At 39.4% G+C, this 20,076-nt stretch overlaps 2 protein-coding genes across 3 annotated transcripts; one reads left to right on the top strand and one right to left on the bottom strand.

Moving 5' to 3' along the window:
- The first annotated feature begins 545 nt into the window (after nt 1–545).
- Nucleotides 546–10,111, top strand: pusl1 (pseudouridine synthase like 1). 2 transcript variants are annotated; one of them, XM_044024123.1, is made up of 8 exons: nt 546–788; nt 1,064–1,118; nt 1,680–1,867; nt 2,503–2,652; nt 5,610–5,780; nt 7,841–7,895; nt 9,049–9,211; nt 9,565–10,111. In XM_044024123.1, the coding sequence occupies exons 1-8, from the start codon at nt 733–735 to the stop codon at nt 9,603–9,605; spliced, it is 879 nt and encodes a 292-aa protein (XP_043880058.1). In that variant the 5' UTR covers nt 546–732; the 3' UTR covers nt 9,606–10,111. The 2 variants fall into 2 exon arrangements, with proteins under 2 accessions (XP_043880058.1, XP_043880059.1); XM_044024124.1 differs by lacking the exon at nt 5,610–5,780.
- LOC122768263 (ATP-dependent RNA helicase DDX19B) lies at nt 9,740–18,950 on the bottom strand. Its single transcript, XM_044024122.1, has 12 exons — nt 18,721–18,950; nt 17,304–17,343; nt 17,129–17,218; nt 16,867–17,002; nt 16,298–16,390; nt 16,027–16,129; nt 15,494–15,608; nt 15,206–15,383; nt 14,363–14,600; nt 13,187–13,349; nt 12,747–12,938; nt 9,740–11,843 (listed from the first exon to the last, which is right to left on the bottom strand). Exons 1-12 carry the CDS (start codon nt 18,775–18,777, stop codon nt 11,782–11,784), a joined length of 1,467 nt encoding a protein of 488 aa, XP_043880057.1. The 5' UTR covers nt 18,778–18,950; the 3' UTR covers nt 9,740–11,781.
- Nucleotides 18,951–20,076: the final 1,126 nt, after the last annotated feature.

The following is a 20,076-nucleotide window of genomic DNA, read 5'->3' as shown; positions in this document are numbered from 1 at the left end:
TTAAAATATAATTTCGGTTAAAGCTTTTACATACTGGTGTATTAACCATTACATAAAAAAATAATAATAACAATAATGAAAAAAAATAATAAAAAAAGTTGCATTTAAGAAGACGAAAAATCAGAAAACTTTTTTAATTGAAAAAAAAACACTCAAATAAATAATCAAAATAGTTGACGATTAATTAACAATTGATTAATAGAATAATTGTTGAAGACCTAGGTAGTATATCACTATATGGTAATATTACTTTTGATATAAGGACACATATTACATTGTATTTTTTTATAATGATAAATATTTATTTTTATTTTTTATTTAAATGTACTAAATGTATTTAGTATTGTAAATCAATCAATAAATGCAGTGTCATATAATTATTATATGATCGTGTCGAATGTATTTTCTATAATTCACAACTTATAGCTCTGACTTAATAAATAATCGTTTCCGGCGCTGAACTGCACATCCGGACTACAAATATAACCGTGAGCCTTTGCGGAAGAGCGGGCCCGCCTCCTGTCCTTGCGTCTGTGTTCCTGGTTTATGTGTCCGACCTCAAACACGTGAATGAACGCTTGAGGTTAGTTAGTGTAGAGGTGAGTGTCAGTGAGTTGACTTGTAAAAGCATAAAACACAGAACTACAGTGAGTTGGTGTTTGTAAAATCGCAGTTAGACTATTTTAACGACAGTCTACTGTAACGTCTCAGTGTTGTGTTCACGGAGAGACCATGCACTCATGCACGCGCTACCTCATCTTCTTTCAGTACATTGGAACTAAATACAGGTAAGTTACAGTTACACAGCATGGCGAGACTTAACATTTAGGGATGTTTGCTTAGTTATAACTGTTTTTAATTCAGTATGTGATCATTCTGGGTCATCTCTTATGTTATTTGGGTTTTATTGGGTGTATTGTTAATGTAATGTTTCTATTTATTAACTCAAAAAGAACTGAGATAGTGTTTCCTGAGCTCCTATTTTTAATGATCTATTCTGGCCTTTGTATTGATGTGTGTGTGTGTGTGTTTTTATATGAAGCACTTTGTGTTCATTTTGCAGTGGTGCAGCCAAAGTACATCAGCAGCACAAAACAGGGGTCCTAGACCATTTGGAGGTGAGGTTTGCAGATACAAACATTAAAACAGGATTATTATATGTGTATTACACAATAAAATTAATAATAGTCTTTGCTTTTTTTTCTGTAAAGCTATTTCAGATGCAAACATGTCCCTACAGATAGTTGTGCACATGTTGAACTTGATCAGGCTGTCCAAAGGCACCCATGGTTTATTAGATATTTGCATTAACAAGTAGTTGAACAGGTGTACCTATGTCTATGTCTAAATCTTTTTTTTAACAATATAATATGTATAGTAATTCATGTTTCTATTCAATAATCGGTTCAATATTCTCCATAACAGATTTAAAACATGAGTATTACCACATTATACGCCATTAAGAAAATTAATTGCAATGCAAAGTACAGAATATAAAAGTATAAATTGCTTCCAGAACAATTAGCACAAAAGCGGTGACTGTTTTAAAGAAAAGTACAGTACTGTAAAAATACAGTAATAAAATAATAGGATGTGGCTTTAAACAAGCAAGTTATGTCGTTCAGTTATGGCATTAATTAATAAGTCTCTTCTCTGATAATCTCATCGTCCGTGAGCAGGATGCAGTGAGGAAACTGAAGCCCCTCAACCCTGTGTCTCTGACCATCTCCAGCCGGACAGACTCGGGTGTCCATGCCCTCTCTAACTCCGCCCACTTTGACATTCAGCGCACAAACAACAAGCCGCCATTCACTGAAGACATTCTTGTTGAGGCCCTGAATTACCACCTCGAAACCGAACAGATACGGTAAGAACAAAGTCATGAGTTTCTACTGTTAAAACAGAGACAGGTGTACTTTCCCAACCACCTGATTACTATGGATCAGAGCTATGTATTGCATGTTTTGTTGATGACAGCAAGGAAAATTATTACTATTAATTGGATGAAACCTAATCCTCCTACGATCGTCTAGTTGCAACAGAATGTAATTTTTTGAGACAATGGTCTCCAGTAATTCACTAACTTGGCCAGGATTCTTGCACCATATCCATCTAAGAATTGTATGAATCATGATATTGTTTATTTTTCACATCTTGCTCCTTATTTTTTTAATTTTCTTTCTTTCTTTCTTTCTTTCTTTCTTTCTTTCTTATAGCTTTTAGTAGTGGTATTTGTGCTCTGTCTTTGTGTTATTTCTACAGGATCAGACCACTGTAGCCCCATCTCAAGACTGTTCTCTTTTGTTATATGAGGTTAATTGCCTGATTATTTTGCAAATAACGGCAATAAAGTTAAAAAACAACAACTCCTCCCTTGGAAATGTAACCTACTTTCTATCACTGTCCACAGCACACACATGGAGCTATACATTAGAAATTGCTAGTCATAACACAAGTATGCTCATTTTCTCTTTAAAATTGATGGTAGTTTTTCTTTTCCAGGATAACCCATGCCCACCGTGTGCCTGATAACTTCCATGCCCGTTTCCGTGCCATCTCTCGAACCTACGTCTACCGGATAGCCCTGGGACTCTCTCGTCCCTGCCTCCTTCCCCTCACTGATCACAAGCTGTGCTGGAGCCTCCGCAACACGTGAGTTATCTGTGTCCACAGTAGAGCTGAATGTTAAGTGGCACACCAGGCCTTCAGAGTTCTTTAGATATTCCCTCTGCCAAACACACATGCACAAACATGACAACATTATTTTAACTTATACTGTTAGTCATGTGAGGTTTAACACTTGTGCTGTCTTTTAAGTGATGCTCTCCTTACTGCGTCACCTGGGTGGTGCTAACAGCTACGCTAATAGGTGACTCAGCTGGTTTGTTTTTGATCTGTGGTAGTTTTTGATACTTTCACATAAACATGACAACATACTACTTTTTCTATCAGTCATGTAAGGTTTAAAACTCCTCATTGTCTTTCTGTGATGCCCTCTTTTCTGCCTGGGTGGAGCTAACAGCAAAGCTAACAGGTGACAAAATACTTTCACACAAACATGACATCATTAATTATTACTAATTTTACTATCATGTGAGGTCTTACATTCGTTCACTGTCTTTCTGTGATTCCCTCTTTGCTGCATGGGTTGAGCGAACGGCTAAGGTAGCGGGTGACTAAGTGATTTTCTGCTCAGAAGTACTGTTTTGTCCATTTTCACTGCAAAAAAAGAGCCACAAGGACATTCAAAATGGATTTAAGCTCATAGCGCCCTCTGCTGGACCGTGCAGTAATTTCTTCAGATGAGTTGATGTGCTTTTATGCTGTATATTTGAATTCGAATGGGTTTTTAAGGAACCTCAGTTGCAACAGCCCGAGTCATGTGGTCATTTTGCGTGAAAGATGTCCCTTAAATTTTGAAAATGGAGATCAGACTAAAGCCCAGTCTAATAAACGGCTCCACATATACATGAGCTCTCAAACAGACGTCCCCTCAACAAGCTCATGCCAAGCCTTGCAGAAACAATGGCACAGTAAACACATGAATAATCCACACGCACCACAGTGGAAATACAAATTAGGGCAAGTCAAACACTGAAGTGTTTTATGTGAATCGACAAACCAAAAACAAACAAAGGAAAGGCAGGGGAGAAAAGAGACTGGGACGAGGATGAACAGAGTATGAAGTGAGGGAAAGAGACAGAGCTTCATGGTTCAGACAATGTTCTTTTCACTTCAGTTGGACAAGAGGGAACATAAAGTCACATTACAGAGAGCGTATGTATGAGCATTTGCCTTCTCTTCACTTTTTGGGGGGGAAGTAGGGCAAGATGAGCTGCAGGCTTTTACACATGCAGCACGACCCACACACATTATCCTGACTCTCTCTCTCTCTCATTTTAAGCTCCAGCTCATCCTCCAGCGTCTCTGCCTCAGCAGCTTCTCTCCATTCTCTCTTTGATCTGCGTTTCCCTCCTCACCCGCTCATGCCACCTTTCCCACTGCAAAAAAAATGAACTATTAATTTTGGACGTGCTTTAATCTGCCCTTGTTTTCAGTTTGCTGATTGTCGACACGCTCTGCTCGCTCACGTGAGCCTGAGAAATTTCATACGGCATAAATAATTGTTGAAAGCAGGACCTCTGGAGCCTTTAACCAGCTGTAACCACATTACATCCTAGTTACAAAACCTCACCGTTCAGACAGGTTTATTTTCTTTCCAATATCACAGTAATGCAATGTCTGGAAAAGTGGGTTTTCCTACACTGTGTAGGAAATTATGTGTAAAGTGATAAAAACGATCTCTTCTGTTGCTAACTGCCATGCCAAATTCTGAATGATTAAAAAAAGTCGCAAAATGTTTAAAAATTTGGTTTCATGAACAACATTCACTGCACTGAGACACACACAAATTCTTGCACTACATTCTCAGTGAGGACACATAATGCAATCCTTAGCCCGTTACCCTAACTTTAACCATCATAACTAAATGCCTAACCATTACCCTTAACCTAAACCTAATTCTAACCTTAACCCTAGAACCAAGTCTTAACTCATAAACAGCCTTTTTAATGTGTGGCAGAAAATGAGGACCAGCCAAATTGTCCTCACTTTCTTAAAATGTCCTCACTTCCTGTGTTTTATAGGTTTTTGTGGTCCTCGCAAAGATGTATGTACAAGTACACACACACACACACACACAGTATGGTTTCCATGACTTCAGAGGACATTACATTGACTTGCATTAATTTCCTGGAAACATACTCTAACCTTAAACGGCCTAATATTGGCCTAAACCTAATCCTAACCATACAACATGTCTTCACCTTAAAATGTATTAGGGGGTCCCTATAAGGAAGACAGGTCCCCATAATATGACTGTGTAAACAGATGTAGGTCCCCACAGCATGAGTAATACCTGGAACAAACACGTACACACATTCATGATTTAGTGGAGACCAAAGCAGCTGAATGTCATGTACATATGTGTGTTCACTGGAGAAGGTTGTGTCCTCTCCTCCTCATGCGCCGCCACACACTCATACAGACCTATACCCTCTAGTGGGGACCGAAGTAGCTGAATATCGCAGTTCGTACATCAACTCCCACTTTCTCTATCAGCAGCACCTGCAGCCTCACAGCAGGAGTCTGCTCCTCTTTCTGTTCTTCTTCTTCTTGACTTAATGTCCTCATCTTAAGGAACTTTAGATAAAGCAGCAGAGCTTTTCTGTGTGTGTTTTTGCATCCAGATAAGACACTTTCCCAGGACAAAGACATCACAGCTAGCCAGCAAATCAAAGGAGGAGTATAGGAGCAGGTGCGGTGACTCATGAGTAAATGCTGATTAAGCTCACTGAGAGTTTTTATACCATTACAGCATTTGAGAAGTTATGCTAATTATGGCTATGAAGCGTCGTTGAGCTATATTTATAAACTCACAGGAAAAAAAATCCTGGCTAGAAGACTGGAGAGAAACTGTTTTTTACTCCACAGTTTGTTTTGTTTCTTCTGTTCTCAGCCACTATTTTCTACAACACACAGTATTAACATGTGCAGAGGAGAACTCTGCATTTGCTTTACACACACTTAAATGAACCCCCTCTCATCAGGGAGCTGAATATGGGAGCCATGCGAGCAGCTGCTTCTCTGCTGGTCGGGACTCACAACTTCAGCAGCTTCAGAGTGGCCAACTCCGAAATGCCTTTTAAAAACCCTGTCAAGACGCTGGAAGTGGCCGACATACGGCCGGGATGCTCCTTCTCTCACGCACACTTCCACAGGTGGGATACACAGTAAAATCAAGGAAAACTTATTACATAGGCCACAAGTCGTTGCCACTTGGTGGTAGAGCAACAGGCTGTAGATGCAACCTTATAACTGTGGGTTTGTTTCACTCAAAATACAGAGGATGCTCGTCTGAGTGGAAAAATTCAAATACCACATTTACTATTGATTCATATGTTATTATTCAGTTTAGTGTACTTTTACTTCAAAACTGTAAAGGTAGATGTGTAAAACATGTGCCACAGTGACCTGACAAGTTGACAATAAAAGGACTGTTTACCGAAAAAGTAAAGCCAAGTTTGTAGGTGGTAAGTAACACTTAGCCACCAGGGGGCGACTCGACATTCTCCGTTTGAATAGAAGTCTATGGGAAAACAAGTCTACCATTCATCTGATTTATAACATCAGTGAACATTTCCCAGGTCTTCACCAGAACAAGAAGTTTATTTTGTTCCCATTTAGAAGAAAATAGAGAATAAAGTACAGCACATATAATTGGACAGTGTGTGTGATTGACAGCTGGTATCATCCAGTTTCCAGTTTCAAAAACTGACATGCGCTGGTCAAATGAAATCTGGAGGCTTCGCAATAAGAGTGGCTTTTGCACCAGTAAGATGATTTAGATTTTTCTATATAGTCTGTGGATGGGAAGAGGAAAAGGAAAACATGCAGCCGCGTAGGCTTGACAAAACACTGTCTTCTAAACATAATACAAATACAGATGATGGAGGTCTGGGTTAAGTTTGTCCTATCTCGGTCAAAACTCATCAGATACAAAGGACAACTTGTCAAATTTAAGACTTGTTTTAAGAAGTCTGAAACATCTTTAGGGAAATTGGATTCCCAGAATTACTCGCCAAGTCAGTTTTATTTATCAATTAACATAACTACACAAGACTCTATTATAACATTAACATATAAGATTCATTGTAACTCAGTGAAAGTAAACTTCATCCATTGTTAATTTAAGACCTGGCAAAACTTGTTTTGAAGACTTATTAAGGCGTAAAATTCAGACTTTTTTAAGACCCCACAGATACTCTGCATCTAACAAGTTGAGATGTGTATATCTCAGCGACATGTTAACAGATCAGGATGAATTTTGTCACACTTATGTAAGACGATAATAGCTATAAGCAGGCAACGTTCCATACAGATCCAGAGAGTTTGTAAAACACAGGTGACAGAGTGTTTAATCTTTAGCAGAGACCTGTGCTCTCTGACTGCTCTTGTCCTGTCATTTTCATTTTCAATATGAGACACAGAACATTGTATCCGGCTTCATCTAAAGAGATTGTCCCTCACCAGAATCCCTGCACAAGCTTACATGCGTGTACCGCTGTATAAATTCGTCTCTGCACTCGTCAGCAAGCTCTGAGTAAAAATTTGCATTTGACCCAATTCTTCCTCGGAGCCTGTTCTCTCCTTTATCCCCAAAATATCAAGTCAGTAAGATTATTTTTATGCTCTGAAAACAAAATAAATAAATAAATGAATAAAAGTGTCAAATTGTGGAAGGGTATCTTCTTCTTTTTCCAGCATCACATATAATCCTGTTGGGCCTCAGCTGCAGTGGCAGACATTTAAATGAACGTGTGCACGAGGAGAGTGTTTTTATCTGATGTCTGGCATAAGAATGAATGTCACATCAGCACAGTGACAGTTTAACAAAAGAAGCACATGATGAAAAGACTCATTTCAGTTTCAGATGTGGGTTTGATAAAGAAATGGATTCTAGCATTTTACATTTTCATTCTCTTCTGACCAATACTCCTTCAAATGTCAACTATCTTGATAATGGATTAATGGGTTACTTTTTCAGCCTCTTAAATGTGAATATTGACAGGTTTGAATCAATTTGACAAAACATTTGAGAACTCAGAAATCATTTTTATGGTTTGTTTGGATTTATAGCCCGGTTACATTTGACAACCAACCAAGCTGCAGACAGCACATAAATGCACATAAATAAATAAATAATTCAACAAATAACTGTATATTTGTATATATGTGCACTTACATCTCCACTATATATCACCATTTGTTTCTCTTTCAGGGACATTCCGATGTGGGAGTTGACGTTTAGGAGCAGATCTTTTCTCTACAGGCAGGTGTGTTCCCTGTTAAATACTATTCTATTTCTGTGTTTGTGCTGCCACCTGCTGGGGATATCTGAAAAACAAATATGCATGATAAATAAGGATTATTCAAGGCCGATGACGTAAAACCTTAAAATATCCAACCGTTTACCCACTGATATTGTGCAACTCACATTATTAGGTTCACCTTGCTTGAGCTGTTTTGGACACCTTGTGCCTTCAGAGCTTCCTGCAGTCTTCACTGCTTTGATTCAAAAAGGTGCTGGAAACGTTCCTGAGAGGTTTTAAACAGCACATCAGCAGCACATCTGCAGCACATCTGCGAATCTGTGAATCTCTATTATTGGACTGAGGTGTGGTGACAATGGAGGCCGCCTGAGCCCAGTGAACTCATTGTCATGTTCAAGAAACCAATTTGCTATGATGGTGTTGCTTTGTCACACAAACACCATTAAAGCACCAGTGTGAACAGAGGGCAGGACGGATGCATGCTTTCAGAACATAGTATCAACATAGTCATCTTCAGTGATGATCTGAAGAAGCTTCCTAGATGAAGAGGTGAAAGCAAGTCCAGTCACCTACAGCTCACTACAGAAAACAGCTCAGACCACGTGTTTACAATCTTCTCCTGTCTAATTTTCATGAGCTCAGTTCTGAGCACCCTGTGTGGTCTTCAGCTGCTGGAGCCCACCTGCTTCAGGGTTGTTGTGTGTTTGTTGAGAGGCAGATTTCTGGTTGTACTAAGTGGTTATTTGAGCAACTGTTGACCGTCATCTGCTCGGTCTCCACAGACATGTGGCATTAATGAGGCATTTTCACCCAGAGAACTGCTGTGTCATGGATATTTGCTCCTTCTCAGATCTTTCTCTGTAAACCCGAGATTGTTGTGTGTGAAAAGCAGCAGTTTCTGGAAATACTCACACCAGGCTGTCTGGCACAAAGTCATTTCATCACCTTCTTCATTCCTATGCTCTGTTTAAACTTCAGCAGGTCTTCGTGGGTGGTGGTGAGTTTATTTCTGTGATGGCGTTGCCATCTGCTGGAGATGATTAAATATGTGGATCTGTTAGTAAGGATTATTAATACTGAAGTGGTGGAACATATCTGACTTTACAGTACGTTAGTGTCAAAACAGTTTCTGTGGTTCTGTGGTTCTGTGGTCCAGGTGCGGAGGATGACGGGGGCCCTGGTGGCAGTCGGTCGGGGACAGCTCTCAGTGACCCAGCTCAAGGACCTGCTGGAGGCTCAGGACCCTTTAGCTTACCAACCGGGTATGGCTGCTCCAGCTCACGGCCTCTTCCTCACCAGAGTAGACTACAGAGATGCAGGTGAGGTGGCATTGTGGCCATGTTCAAGCAGAAGAGAGGTGTCACTAATCACATTAATAATGGCCGGGTTTGTACAAAATCCAGAAATCCTAGCCAGGGTTGGGTTTGGTTGGTGAAAAAAAGGATAATAATTATCCTTTTTTTCACATTATGGCTGCATTTATTAATCCGTTACTTAATTTATCATCAGCTATTCTGAAAATCTTGTTCAATAATTAAAACAAACTTTTAGATTTTTCAGCTTCTTAAATGTGAATATATATGTGTACATATATATGTATATGTATATATATATATACATATACATATAATGAGAAAAATAATTCATTCAGATTTGTTTTCTTCTTCCTCAGATATGCAGCTTTCACAACAAACTGGTAACTCAGAGGATTAAACCAACAATATTTATGAAATGACTGTAATAATCCTTTGTTATATATTTGTATCACAGCAGCTTCCTTGTGAGTCAGTCGATGGTTCTTTTATATAAAATCCTTTTCCACACAAATAAGCTCCACACCACAGAAGTACGTCTATATGTTCTTTTTTAATTCAACATTATGAAGATACAACTGTCCAAGAATGCAGCTCAGCTACAGATAACCACACACACACAACCCTCAGGTTACAATAGACAACTTGCTTTAAGCCTGGTTAGGCAGTTTTGACTCCTACATATGTGTGTTTGTGTATTTATGTATGTGAACTGGATGTTGTAGGTTCTCACATTTATCAAAGTATACGTGTGGAGTGTTAAGTTCTTCCCTGTGTCCATGGCTTTCGTACAGTGGCATTTTCATTACATATCAACAAATATGAGCATGCACACTCACACACGCTCATATTTCATGTTTACATCCAAATGTCCAAATAAAACGGCATACGCCGCTTTCCACACTCGCTCGCCTCTACTTTGGCTGCATCTGCTCAGTGAGTGGAGTGACGTTGTTACAGCAAGTTGTCCATAAACAGTCCGTTAAAACCAGACTCATGAGGTTTAAAAAACAAGGTTCAGACTGACCAATCACTGCCCTTAATGTTCCAGCGCTTTGAATCAAACACACCAGATTAATTTCATCCAGTCATCCTGTAATGCAACGGGTTTAAACTCATCATATTCGAAGTGCCGCGTGTCCGTCAAAATTGAACCTCATGAGGAATGTTTTTTTTTTTCTTTTTTGCACTTCTTAGAAGTGACTAACTGTCAATAGTTCAGCCACTATTTCACCTAAAAATTTTAAATATGTACACAAGTACATGTTTACTATTCCGTGTTGGAGCAACACAGTGAATCTGATTGGCATAGGTCCTCAAGTGAATTCAGCATTTGGTTTCAAGAAGATAATTCACACATCCTAAAGACGCTCGTTAAGTCAATATTTCATCGAAATTTCAAGTGTTAATCAGAACATTAAGCCCGATATCTGAGTATATCAGGAACAAAAAATCAAATGTATATATAATGCACTTGAGGAAAGCATTGAGTAGTTATGTTTTTTTAAAACTTATAATTCCTAAAAACAGCACAGCCTGGGTGAAGAAGGGAGCTGAGCTCAAGTCGAGACCCTGATTGAAAAGATTGTGTGAAACACTGACAAAAGGAAACACATTATATCACAACTTAATGGCCACGTTAGTAATTCAAATGAGTTTAACCTTCATGAGCACAGATGAAGGGGAGAACAGTGGTGCCAAGTCATTTCTGATTGTGGCCATGATAGTTTTTAAAATGACAAATAACGCAAGTAAAAACGTAGGGTTGGCTGATTAATTACCAGTTAAACACAGAAATCAGAAGTGAGCATGAATTGGAGTTAGTAGTGTATTATCACTCTAGGCAAACATTATTGGCATTTAACAAACTACACGCCCTGATGCTAAAGCTGAGGTTGTTTGAGGATTAATTTTTTTTTGTTTGTTTTTTTGTGTCATGTGATTACAGAGCTGTCACAGGTTAGATAAATTTGCATAGACCCTTGAAACTCGACCATCACCAGTTCAGTAACAATCATAAATGATTTAAGTATCACTTGGACCAACATACCCAACTTCACTCTTTTCCATTTTGGTAAGAAACAGGAGCTTTTAACAGTTTACATGATTTAGTTACATTCATTCAAGTTGCTGTTCCTTGAAACTCTGTGGCACATAATAATTTGTCAATGAGGTGTTTTTTGTTTGTGAATCTCTTCAAAAGAGTCACTTGTATCATGCAAACACATAGTAGCAGTGTTGTTGTTGTTTTTAAATCCAGGTGTGTTCAGTTAAACTGTGTCTAAACTAAATCCTGCCTCTTGTGCAGCATCACAAAACACAGCAATAAAACTCATGGTCTTTATTCAAAAGAAGTACAAAGAGTGAAATGGGGTATGTTCCAGAGACATACAAAAACACATGTCTGAGAGGAGACACATCCACATGTAAACTTATGCTGTGTTTGTGATTTTGCCCTTTCCTCCGACAGCTAAAAAAATAAAAGCATAAAACACTGTAGGAGCACACAGTCCTTGGAGAGTGGAGAGGGGAAGGGAAGTTAGGTCGGCGTCCATCGTGCGGCCACGTCCCATTCTTTAGCTGGCGATTTTCTCGATTTCGTCCAGATCATCAGTGTCTAGTTGTTCAATGTTTTTATCTGTGGAGGGGAAAGATGATGGAACACAGAGGGGCTCATTTAGAGGGTTGACCCATTCAAGCACAATTACTCAATGCATGGTTTTTAAAAAGAAATAATAGATGATATTTATTAGGTCTGAACAAAGGGTCATCTTGACTATGGCTGCAATGATTAAAATGATTTTGATTAGCAAATCACTTCCTGTCTAAAAACCACAGTGCTGAGAAACACGGAGAGGGTGATGTGAAGCTGACGAGCTTAATCAGCACTTACTCATCTGATGATGTATGACTCAAATTGGCATTATGTTTTTATATTTTTAAGTTATTCAATGAGTGAGTGCTTCTGCCCCCCTTTATCCAAGATCATTTTCACTTTCAATATCTGGCAGTTATTTAACTGTTTAGGAATTATGGTGCTGAGAAGCTGAGGTCCCAAATGCGTGACGCGCTGGTGAATCTTGTCTGTGATTGGACAGTAGTCCTGAGGGCTACGATAACGACAAATACAGGGGCGCAAAGCTCCATTTCTCTGCGTTCCGATATCCATCCATCCACCTTCTATCACTTTATCCTCCACATGAGGGTCACGGGGGGTACTGTGCCGATCTCAGCTGACATAGGGCAAAAGGTGGAGTCACACCCTGGACAGATCGCCAGTCCATAGTTTTTGAATTATCTAGATATCACAAACAATCTAGTAGTTACAGTAATGAGAAGTACACATGCCAAACCCTGTCGGCGACGACAACAGGATGCCAACAGAAGGGTTAATCTGACTGTACACACCACTGTCACTGTCAGCAGGCAGTGAGTCACTGTCACCTGCAACTGCAGCAATAGCAGCTCCACTTGGTGTCAGAACACACTAATCGGTCTTCAGTTTTATCTGTAAGAAAGCCAGAGTTGTGGTCATACTTACTGAAATGCTCCTGAATCCTTTTGAGGATGTTCATGCTCATCTGGCCGTCCACCATATTGATCGCCAGTCCCCGTTTGCCAAATCGACCCGTGCGGCCAATCCTGTGCAAGTAGGTCTCTTTGTCTGGGTTACCGTCCTTGTCTACTGGCAAGTCAAAGTTGATCACCACGGAAACCTGCTCTACATCGATGCCTGAATGGAAGACAAGTAGAGGGAAAGATCAGGACAGTTCAGTCATCTGTCCACTCAGTGTTCTGGTTTAAAAAAAAAAAAAAACCTTCCTTCACACTTCATCTTTGCTGGTCAGACTAATGGTTATTTTCCTAATCATTTATGGCAATTATGAGAGGCCGCTGCTCTAACATTATGCTAAATTTACTTGAACAGCAAAACAAAAGTCATGGTCATGTGATCATGTTGTAGACGCGCATGGCCATTACCTCGAGCACAAACGTTTGTCGTGACCAGAACCTTCTCCTTGCCATCTCTGAAGCGCTCAATGACCGCAGCCCTCTGTTCAACCTGCATCTCTCCACTGAGCAGTGCCACCTGGTGACCTTCTCTGGACAGCTCCCCAGCCAGCCAGCCTGCAGTCTTCCTTGTCTGGTTTACAGAGAGGAAGAGTGTTAAAGGGGACATATTATGCAAAATCAACTTTTTAACCATTTCAATACTTATATTTGGGACTCTGGAGGCCCTACCAGTCGCCAAAGTGTGGAAAAAGAATACTCAGTCATGTTTTCGTGGTCCCCCTTAGTGTAAGTATAGGCGATAAAACACGCCATGTTGAATTCCCTGCGCTTATGACGGCAGCATGGGCATAAGTTTACTTTGAGAGCTCCACCTTAGCTCCACCTTGTCCCTGCGAGAGTGCAGGCGAGGGAGGAAGAACGGTATTATGTCAACGAGGAGGGACCAGTGTGCTGTTGGTGGCTGCACAGTGGAGCACAGTGTTTTACACAAACTTCCAGCCTCAGAGGATTTTATATATGAAGCTAATGTGCCGGACAAACGTGTGTTCGTGTGTTCACACCGCTTCGCATCAGACTGCGGCCAGCGGTTGCCGTATTTAGTCAGTGAACATATTTCACCGGCATACAAACACACACATTTTTAAGAAAAGGTCACATAGAGCTCATAACTGACCATTCTGACACGTCCTAATTAAAAATATTTGTTCAGTACGTCCTCCATGACCGGAGCACAGACTCAGTCTGATACAGTCACATACAGCGGCAGTTTATGCAGCTCGCCGTGCGCCGCTGGCGATCAGCGGTGCTGTCCCTAAGTGTTTTTAACTGATTTACAGTTCGGCACTGTTCGGCTCGATCCTTATGTAGGACGTCTCTTCCTGTGAGACGTCCTCCTAGATTTATATGATTTATTTTAAATTTAAAGAGGTGCAATAAGCCTGAAATAACACAACAGCTACTTCAGAAATGTTAATGCAGCAGCATTTGCACTGTCAGTTTGGTTGCTTTCTCTGTTTCATAAGTTTAACGTTTAATTTTTAGACTTAGAACCAGAATGAAAACCATCTCTGGTGTGTCTGTTGCTTCTGCCGTTCTGGTCAACTGGTATAAAATGACACTGTGAAAAGGCTCATGTGAACTCACATGGCAGAAGATCATAGCCTGGGCGATGGTGATAGCTCCGTAGATGTTGCAGAGAGCCTGGAATTTTTCCTCCTTGCTGTAGCACATCACAAAGTACTGTTTGATATTGTCCAGAGTCTCCTCCTCTCTCTTCAGTTTGATGATGTTGGGGTCGGGCACAATGCGCTGGGCAAAGTTCCAGACCGTTTCTTCAAACGTGGCTGAAAAAAGTAACATCTGACAGGATTTTGGCAGCATCCTGTGTGACAGGAAAGACGGGAGTGATCAGTTAGTGGCTGCAGCTGCAAAACCGTTTATTTTTAGATTAAAAGAAACAACCATCAGATCTATCATGGTTTAGGACAGTGCACATTCACTACGGCAACAAGGATTAATTGATTACTAAATGAATAAACATTTGTTAATCAATGAATCATTTTTACAAGACAAGCTCTCTGATTTGTTAGCTTATTAAATGTGAGTATTTTCTGGTTTATTTGTTCCACTTAACAAATACATCAAAAACAGAAGACTTTTGGGAACATCATTATTTTGAGGTTTGGAAAACAATGACCACCATATTTCAACATATTATGGCCCAGATAAGTAACTTTATTGATCATGAAAATAATTGTTAGTTGCAGCCTTAACATGAACGCAACACCTGAAGCTTCTGAAATTAAACTATTTTGATAACGGATGATTCCATTTTTTTAAATAATTTTTTTTTTTCTAAATGACTTTCTGATTTTTCAGCTTCTTAAATGTGAATTTTTTTTTCTGGTTTCATTGTTCCATTCGATAAAGAAATCATGAGAACCTGACATGAACGAGTTTATGAAAATAATTGTTAGTTCCACTGACCTCTGAATACGGATACTCTGGTCCTGGTGACCCTGTGTGGCGATCATGACGTCAGCCTCGTCCAGGACAAACACCTTGATCTTCTTGGGGTCTATAAACTTCAGCTTTGTGCACCAGTCCAGCATTGTACCAGGTGTGCCAATAACTATCTGTTCCTGCAGCTTTATTCCACGCTGCACTGGAACATTCACAAGAAACAAAAACTGGTCAGCATCTAAATGAACCTCTCAGTGGTATTTATGTACAGGATTGTCCATAGAATCAGTGTTAAAAGCAGAGGAGCTTTACATTTATTTCCTCTGATGGCGTAGACGAGTTTGACCTCGGGATAGTGTTTGCCCATCTGCTCGATCACTTTACCAGTCTGAAGGGCCAGTTCATAGGTGGGCGACACACACAAGCACTAATAGGAGAGATAAATATTCTTGTTATTCAGTACAAGTTATGAGTGTTTCTTGTTGGACACAGAATAATTATATACACAATGTACTGTACAATATATTCAATAACTATAACAAGTTTGATGATTTTTGAGCTTCTTAATGCAAATATTTTCATATAACAAAGAAATCATTGAAACTGAATAATTTTGGTTTGTAGAGATTCGAGAACGTTATCATTTCCAGGTTTGGTAAACACTGATTTGACATTTTTCGGACAAAACAAGTAATCAATTAATCCAGAAAATAATAAACTAATCAATTATATAATTAATTGTTAGTTAAGTGTTAACCCTCGAAGAGACAGAAATCTGAGTAAAACTTCTCTTATGACTTTGTCACCATACAGAAAAATGTGTTGCCATATTTGAATAAACTAACCTGAGGATAGTTGTAGTTGGGGTCGACGTGACTGAGCATGGCCAGGACAAAGGCAGCTGTTTTTCCTGTTCCTGACTGTGACTGGGCTATTAAATTCTGTGGACTGGAAGAAATAAAGAATTAAATCTTATTCAGTTGCAGCAACCTTTATTTTTTGACATTTTGAATTACACACAGGTGTTAAGTTACTTAGCATCTCGGTGGGTATGGAGAGACATAATACCTAATGAAAAAACTCAAAACATTGTCGTACAATGTCAGTAATACTCACGGTTCAGCCAGCATCATAGGTAAGGCAGTCTCCTGGATTTTTGATGGCCGGTTGAAACCCATGCCATAAACTCCCTGAAGTAGCTGAGGTTTACTGCACACAAGAGGACATAATCAAATGTTACAACTTTAGCAGTGTTCCCATGTTCACATTTAAAGCTGCTATATGCAGGTTTGTGGGGACAATAGTTAATTTGTTTCACCTGCAGGTTATTAAAATGCTTTGGGGTCATGTCTCTGTGTCTCTTAAAATGACCTATATGGACACATGGAAAGTATGAAGTGGCTTAAGTGAAGTGGAACATCTAATAGAAGCACTTGCTCTCGGCGCACTAACTTTGTGATTTGTCAAATCCTGCCGTGACGGAACAGATTTAGTAAAGAAGCTGTAAATAGAGCAGGGGAGCATAAAAAAGGCTCTCTTAGATTACTTGATATACGTAATGTTGAATCAGTATCATGCAATTATCACTGAGGAGGAAAAAACGTTAAATGTGAGAGTGCACAACCAAACCTTAAAATATTCACTTAAAATTTTGGCTTCAAAATTTAAATGATATAGATACTTACAGTCGCAACTCCTCAAAGGACTTGACCGAGTAAAGTGGAGAGTTGGGGTCCTTTTGAAGAACTTCCACTTGGTTGGGATTATTGACAAGATTACTCCGGATGAGTTTGTTTAGTAATGACTGTGCCGCTTTGTCATCTGGAAAACAATCAGACCACGTTAGAGTCACGGTTAGAAGTAAAATCTCTGCATCTCAACAAAAGACCACGTGCTGAACACAATTACCAGATGAATCTGCTAGTATGTAAATACTCAACCACCCACCTTTGTCATCCTCATCTGTTTCCTTCTTTTCACCTGCACCTTGTGACTTTGCAACAGCAGAACTCGAGTCTGGTGCATTTGCAGTGGTGCCTACAATGTTAAAAATGACAGTTAACAACACAAGAAAAACAAATTTTCTTGACAATAAAAATCTTTTGCTACCATTTGAACTCACCGTTTTCTTCTGGTTTCTCTTTTATTTGAAGGTTTCCGATCTGTGAACATCAGAAGGTTTGCAGAACTATTTAATATCAGGCACATCAGGAGTCAGGACTAGAGGTCGACAGACACGGGGGGGTTTTCTGTGGCTGTTGCCGAGGTTGATTTTAAGGTGATTTATCTGCAGAAGATGGCCGATAATTGATGCTGATTTTTTTGTCCCATATATTTAGCCATTTACTATTTTTCTGATAAAATTACACCTGTGGTAAGAAAGAAGAACTTTCACAAGAAAACAGAGGCACAATTTCTAATAATTGGCCAATTATTTATTAAAAATGACAAATATCAACTTGATAAAACTGGTCGACTTAACAAAATGTATAGAACATTTGAGAATCCAGAATTAGTAGTACTAATAGTGAGGGTTCTCAGTCATCCAGACCATAGTCACGTTCAGTAAAAAGCAAGTCCAAAAATACCCAACTTCTGATGACAGTACCATTAACTATAATATTAATAAAATACTTTTAATGTTTATTGATAGGATGACTGTGTCATCACATACAAACCCAAGGTTACAAAATCAAAACACAGAATAAAAACAATGACCTCCTTGTTTATAGTGTTTTGATCTTTGGTGTTTTACTGCTTGATTTTATTGTTACTGTAAACACTTCATCATTCTGTGACGAAGGTGCCCCATAAAATCATTAATATTAAATTAGTTAAAAAGGTGCTTCTAGCAGCATTACCTGCAGTACAAATTATTCTATTTTGTTGAGATATACAAAAATACAGTAGAAACACTTGTGATGATGTAGTTAACTCGGCAGTCACGTTTACTTTTGATACTTTTCAGTAAATATAAAACAAATATTCTTACTTTTACTCTGTACTAAGTATATTTACAGGAATGGTCACTTAATTCAAATGCTGAAGTAATTCATTCAAGGCTGAATATTTTGGACCCTCTTGCATCATTTTTCTAGATAAGAGGTGGTTAGCTACGTGCTACAGCTACTAACACAGCTACTACATAGAGCACGCAGGGTCTCTGTTGTGGCTAACTGAAACCAGTTGTGTCGCCAGAAACGGGTAGTTTCGTTTACACAAAAATAAAACCGGCCACTGGACCATCTTGCGCCATTTGCTAGTTAGCCTGCTAACAGCTGAAGCTAAAAACTCTCAATTGTGGCTAACTCACACTAGCTAATGACGCCAAACCGGTTCAAGCCGGTAGTTTTCTCTTTACGAAAATAAAATACATTTAGAGCCAAGCTGCGGCGGGGTCAGTTACATCCATTTGTAGTATAGTATTATACACTTTAACTTTTAAAAACATAATGTTCAAAAGTGTCTCCGAACAGGCCGTATCATCATTTACGCAGGTGAACAACACGTTAGCTCGTGTCGGGTGAGTTTCACTTTACCGATTCCGCCGCAGCTTCTTGTTCGTCCACTGCCTGAGCCCATGAGTCCGTGGCCATCGTGGGACAGTTTTTGCTCCTGCTGTTACTAAATTCGGGTTAATAACTGAGCTGGGAAAGCTTAGCTCAGACTGTGGAGTCAGTCAAAGTGTGAAAGTAACAGCTTCTCCCCACAATGGCGTGCCGAGACCGACTCCGAGTATCTGTGCAACCCGCTCACATGTCCGGACAGAAAAGCAAACGTCACGAAACGAACGATAACAGTTCCCAGCCCATCAAGTGTGGAGTTCACGCGAGATGACGCACATTTCCAGTAGCTCTTTGATTTTAAAGTTTGAGCAGCATCTACTCCATGAATGTCTGGGCTCGATTAGGACATTATCTGATAAGCCAATTTGCAACAAATATTAAAATCACAGGTAGAGATGATTTTGTTGTTAACTTGCTGATTCTGTGCGGCAAATGTCACATACACAAATACAAGTTTTCTGGAATCCCCTTAATTTTACAGGGTACTTGAGGGTACTTGGTGGTCCTTGAAGATATTCTACCACTCTGTCAATACAAATATAACCATAAAAATTGCTATTCTCTACACAAATCTCTTCAAAGAAGAACCCCCCATTTTCCCCTAATTTATTTTGATATTAGTTTTTATTTTATTGATTGGTTTATGTTACCTAATTTTCCTATACTGTGAATTTTTTCTACGTTTATATTTTGTATTTGTGGCTTACTGACATAGTTGAAATTGGAGTAGATCTCTGTTTTCTTTCAATACAAAAAAGTTCAACAAAACAGCATGACATTAATAAACAGGCCAACGTAAGATTTCCTCTTTTAGATTAGAATTTGTCTTTCTTTCTTTCTTTTAAATCCAACTGTTGTGTCACAATGGAGCAAACTGGAGGCTGAAACACGCCTCAGCCACACCTTTAGGGGGCGCCAAAACGTTTAGCATAGACTCACCACAGTATACCTGTATGCAAGGAACACACGTGCACGCACACACACACACACACACACTGGTTTCCATCACTTCAAAGGACATTACATTGACTTACACTTACTCTAACCATAAGCTATAACTACTACTGGCCTAATCCTAACCCTGACCCCTACCCTAACCTTACCCTGACCTCAGCCTAACTTTAAAGTTTGTTTTAAGTTGTTTTGGTCCTCACAAAAATATATGTGGTTAGGGTATGTGGCTAAGCCTAACTCTAACCATAACCATACCTGACAATAACCATTTAATGTCAAACCCTAATATTAACCTAACCACAATTCAAATTTTAGCCCCAAACCTCACCATGTCCTCAAAAATGAGATTCTGCCTCATTGGGACCATGTTCTGGT

Source organism: Solea senegalensis, linkage group LG4 (genome assembly GCF_019176455.1).
Source record: "Solea senegalensis isolate Sse05_10M linkage group LG4, IFAPA_SoseM_1, whole genome shotgun sequence".
Classification (NCBI taxonomy): Eukaryota; Metazoa; Chordata; class Actinopteri; order Pleuronectiformes; family Soleidae; genus Solea; species Solea senegalensis.
This window is presented reverse-complemented; position numbering and strand designations above follow the sequence as displayed.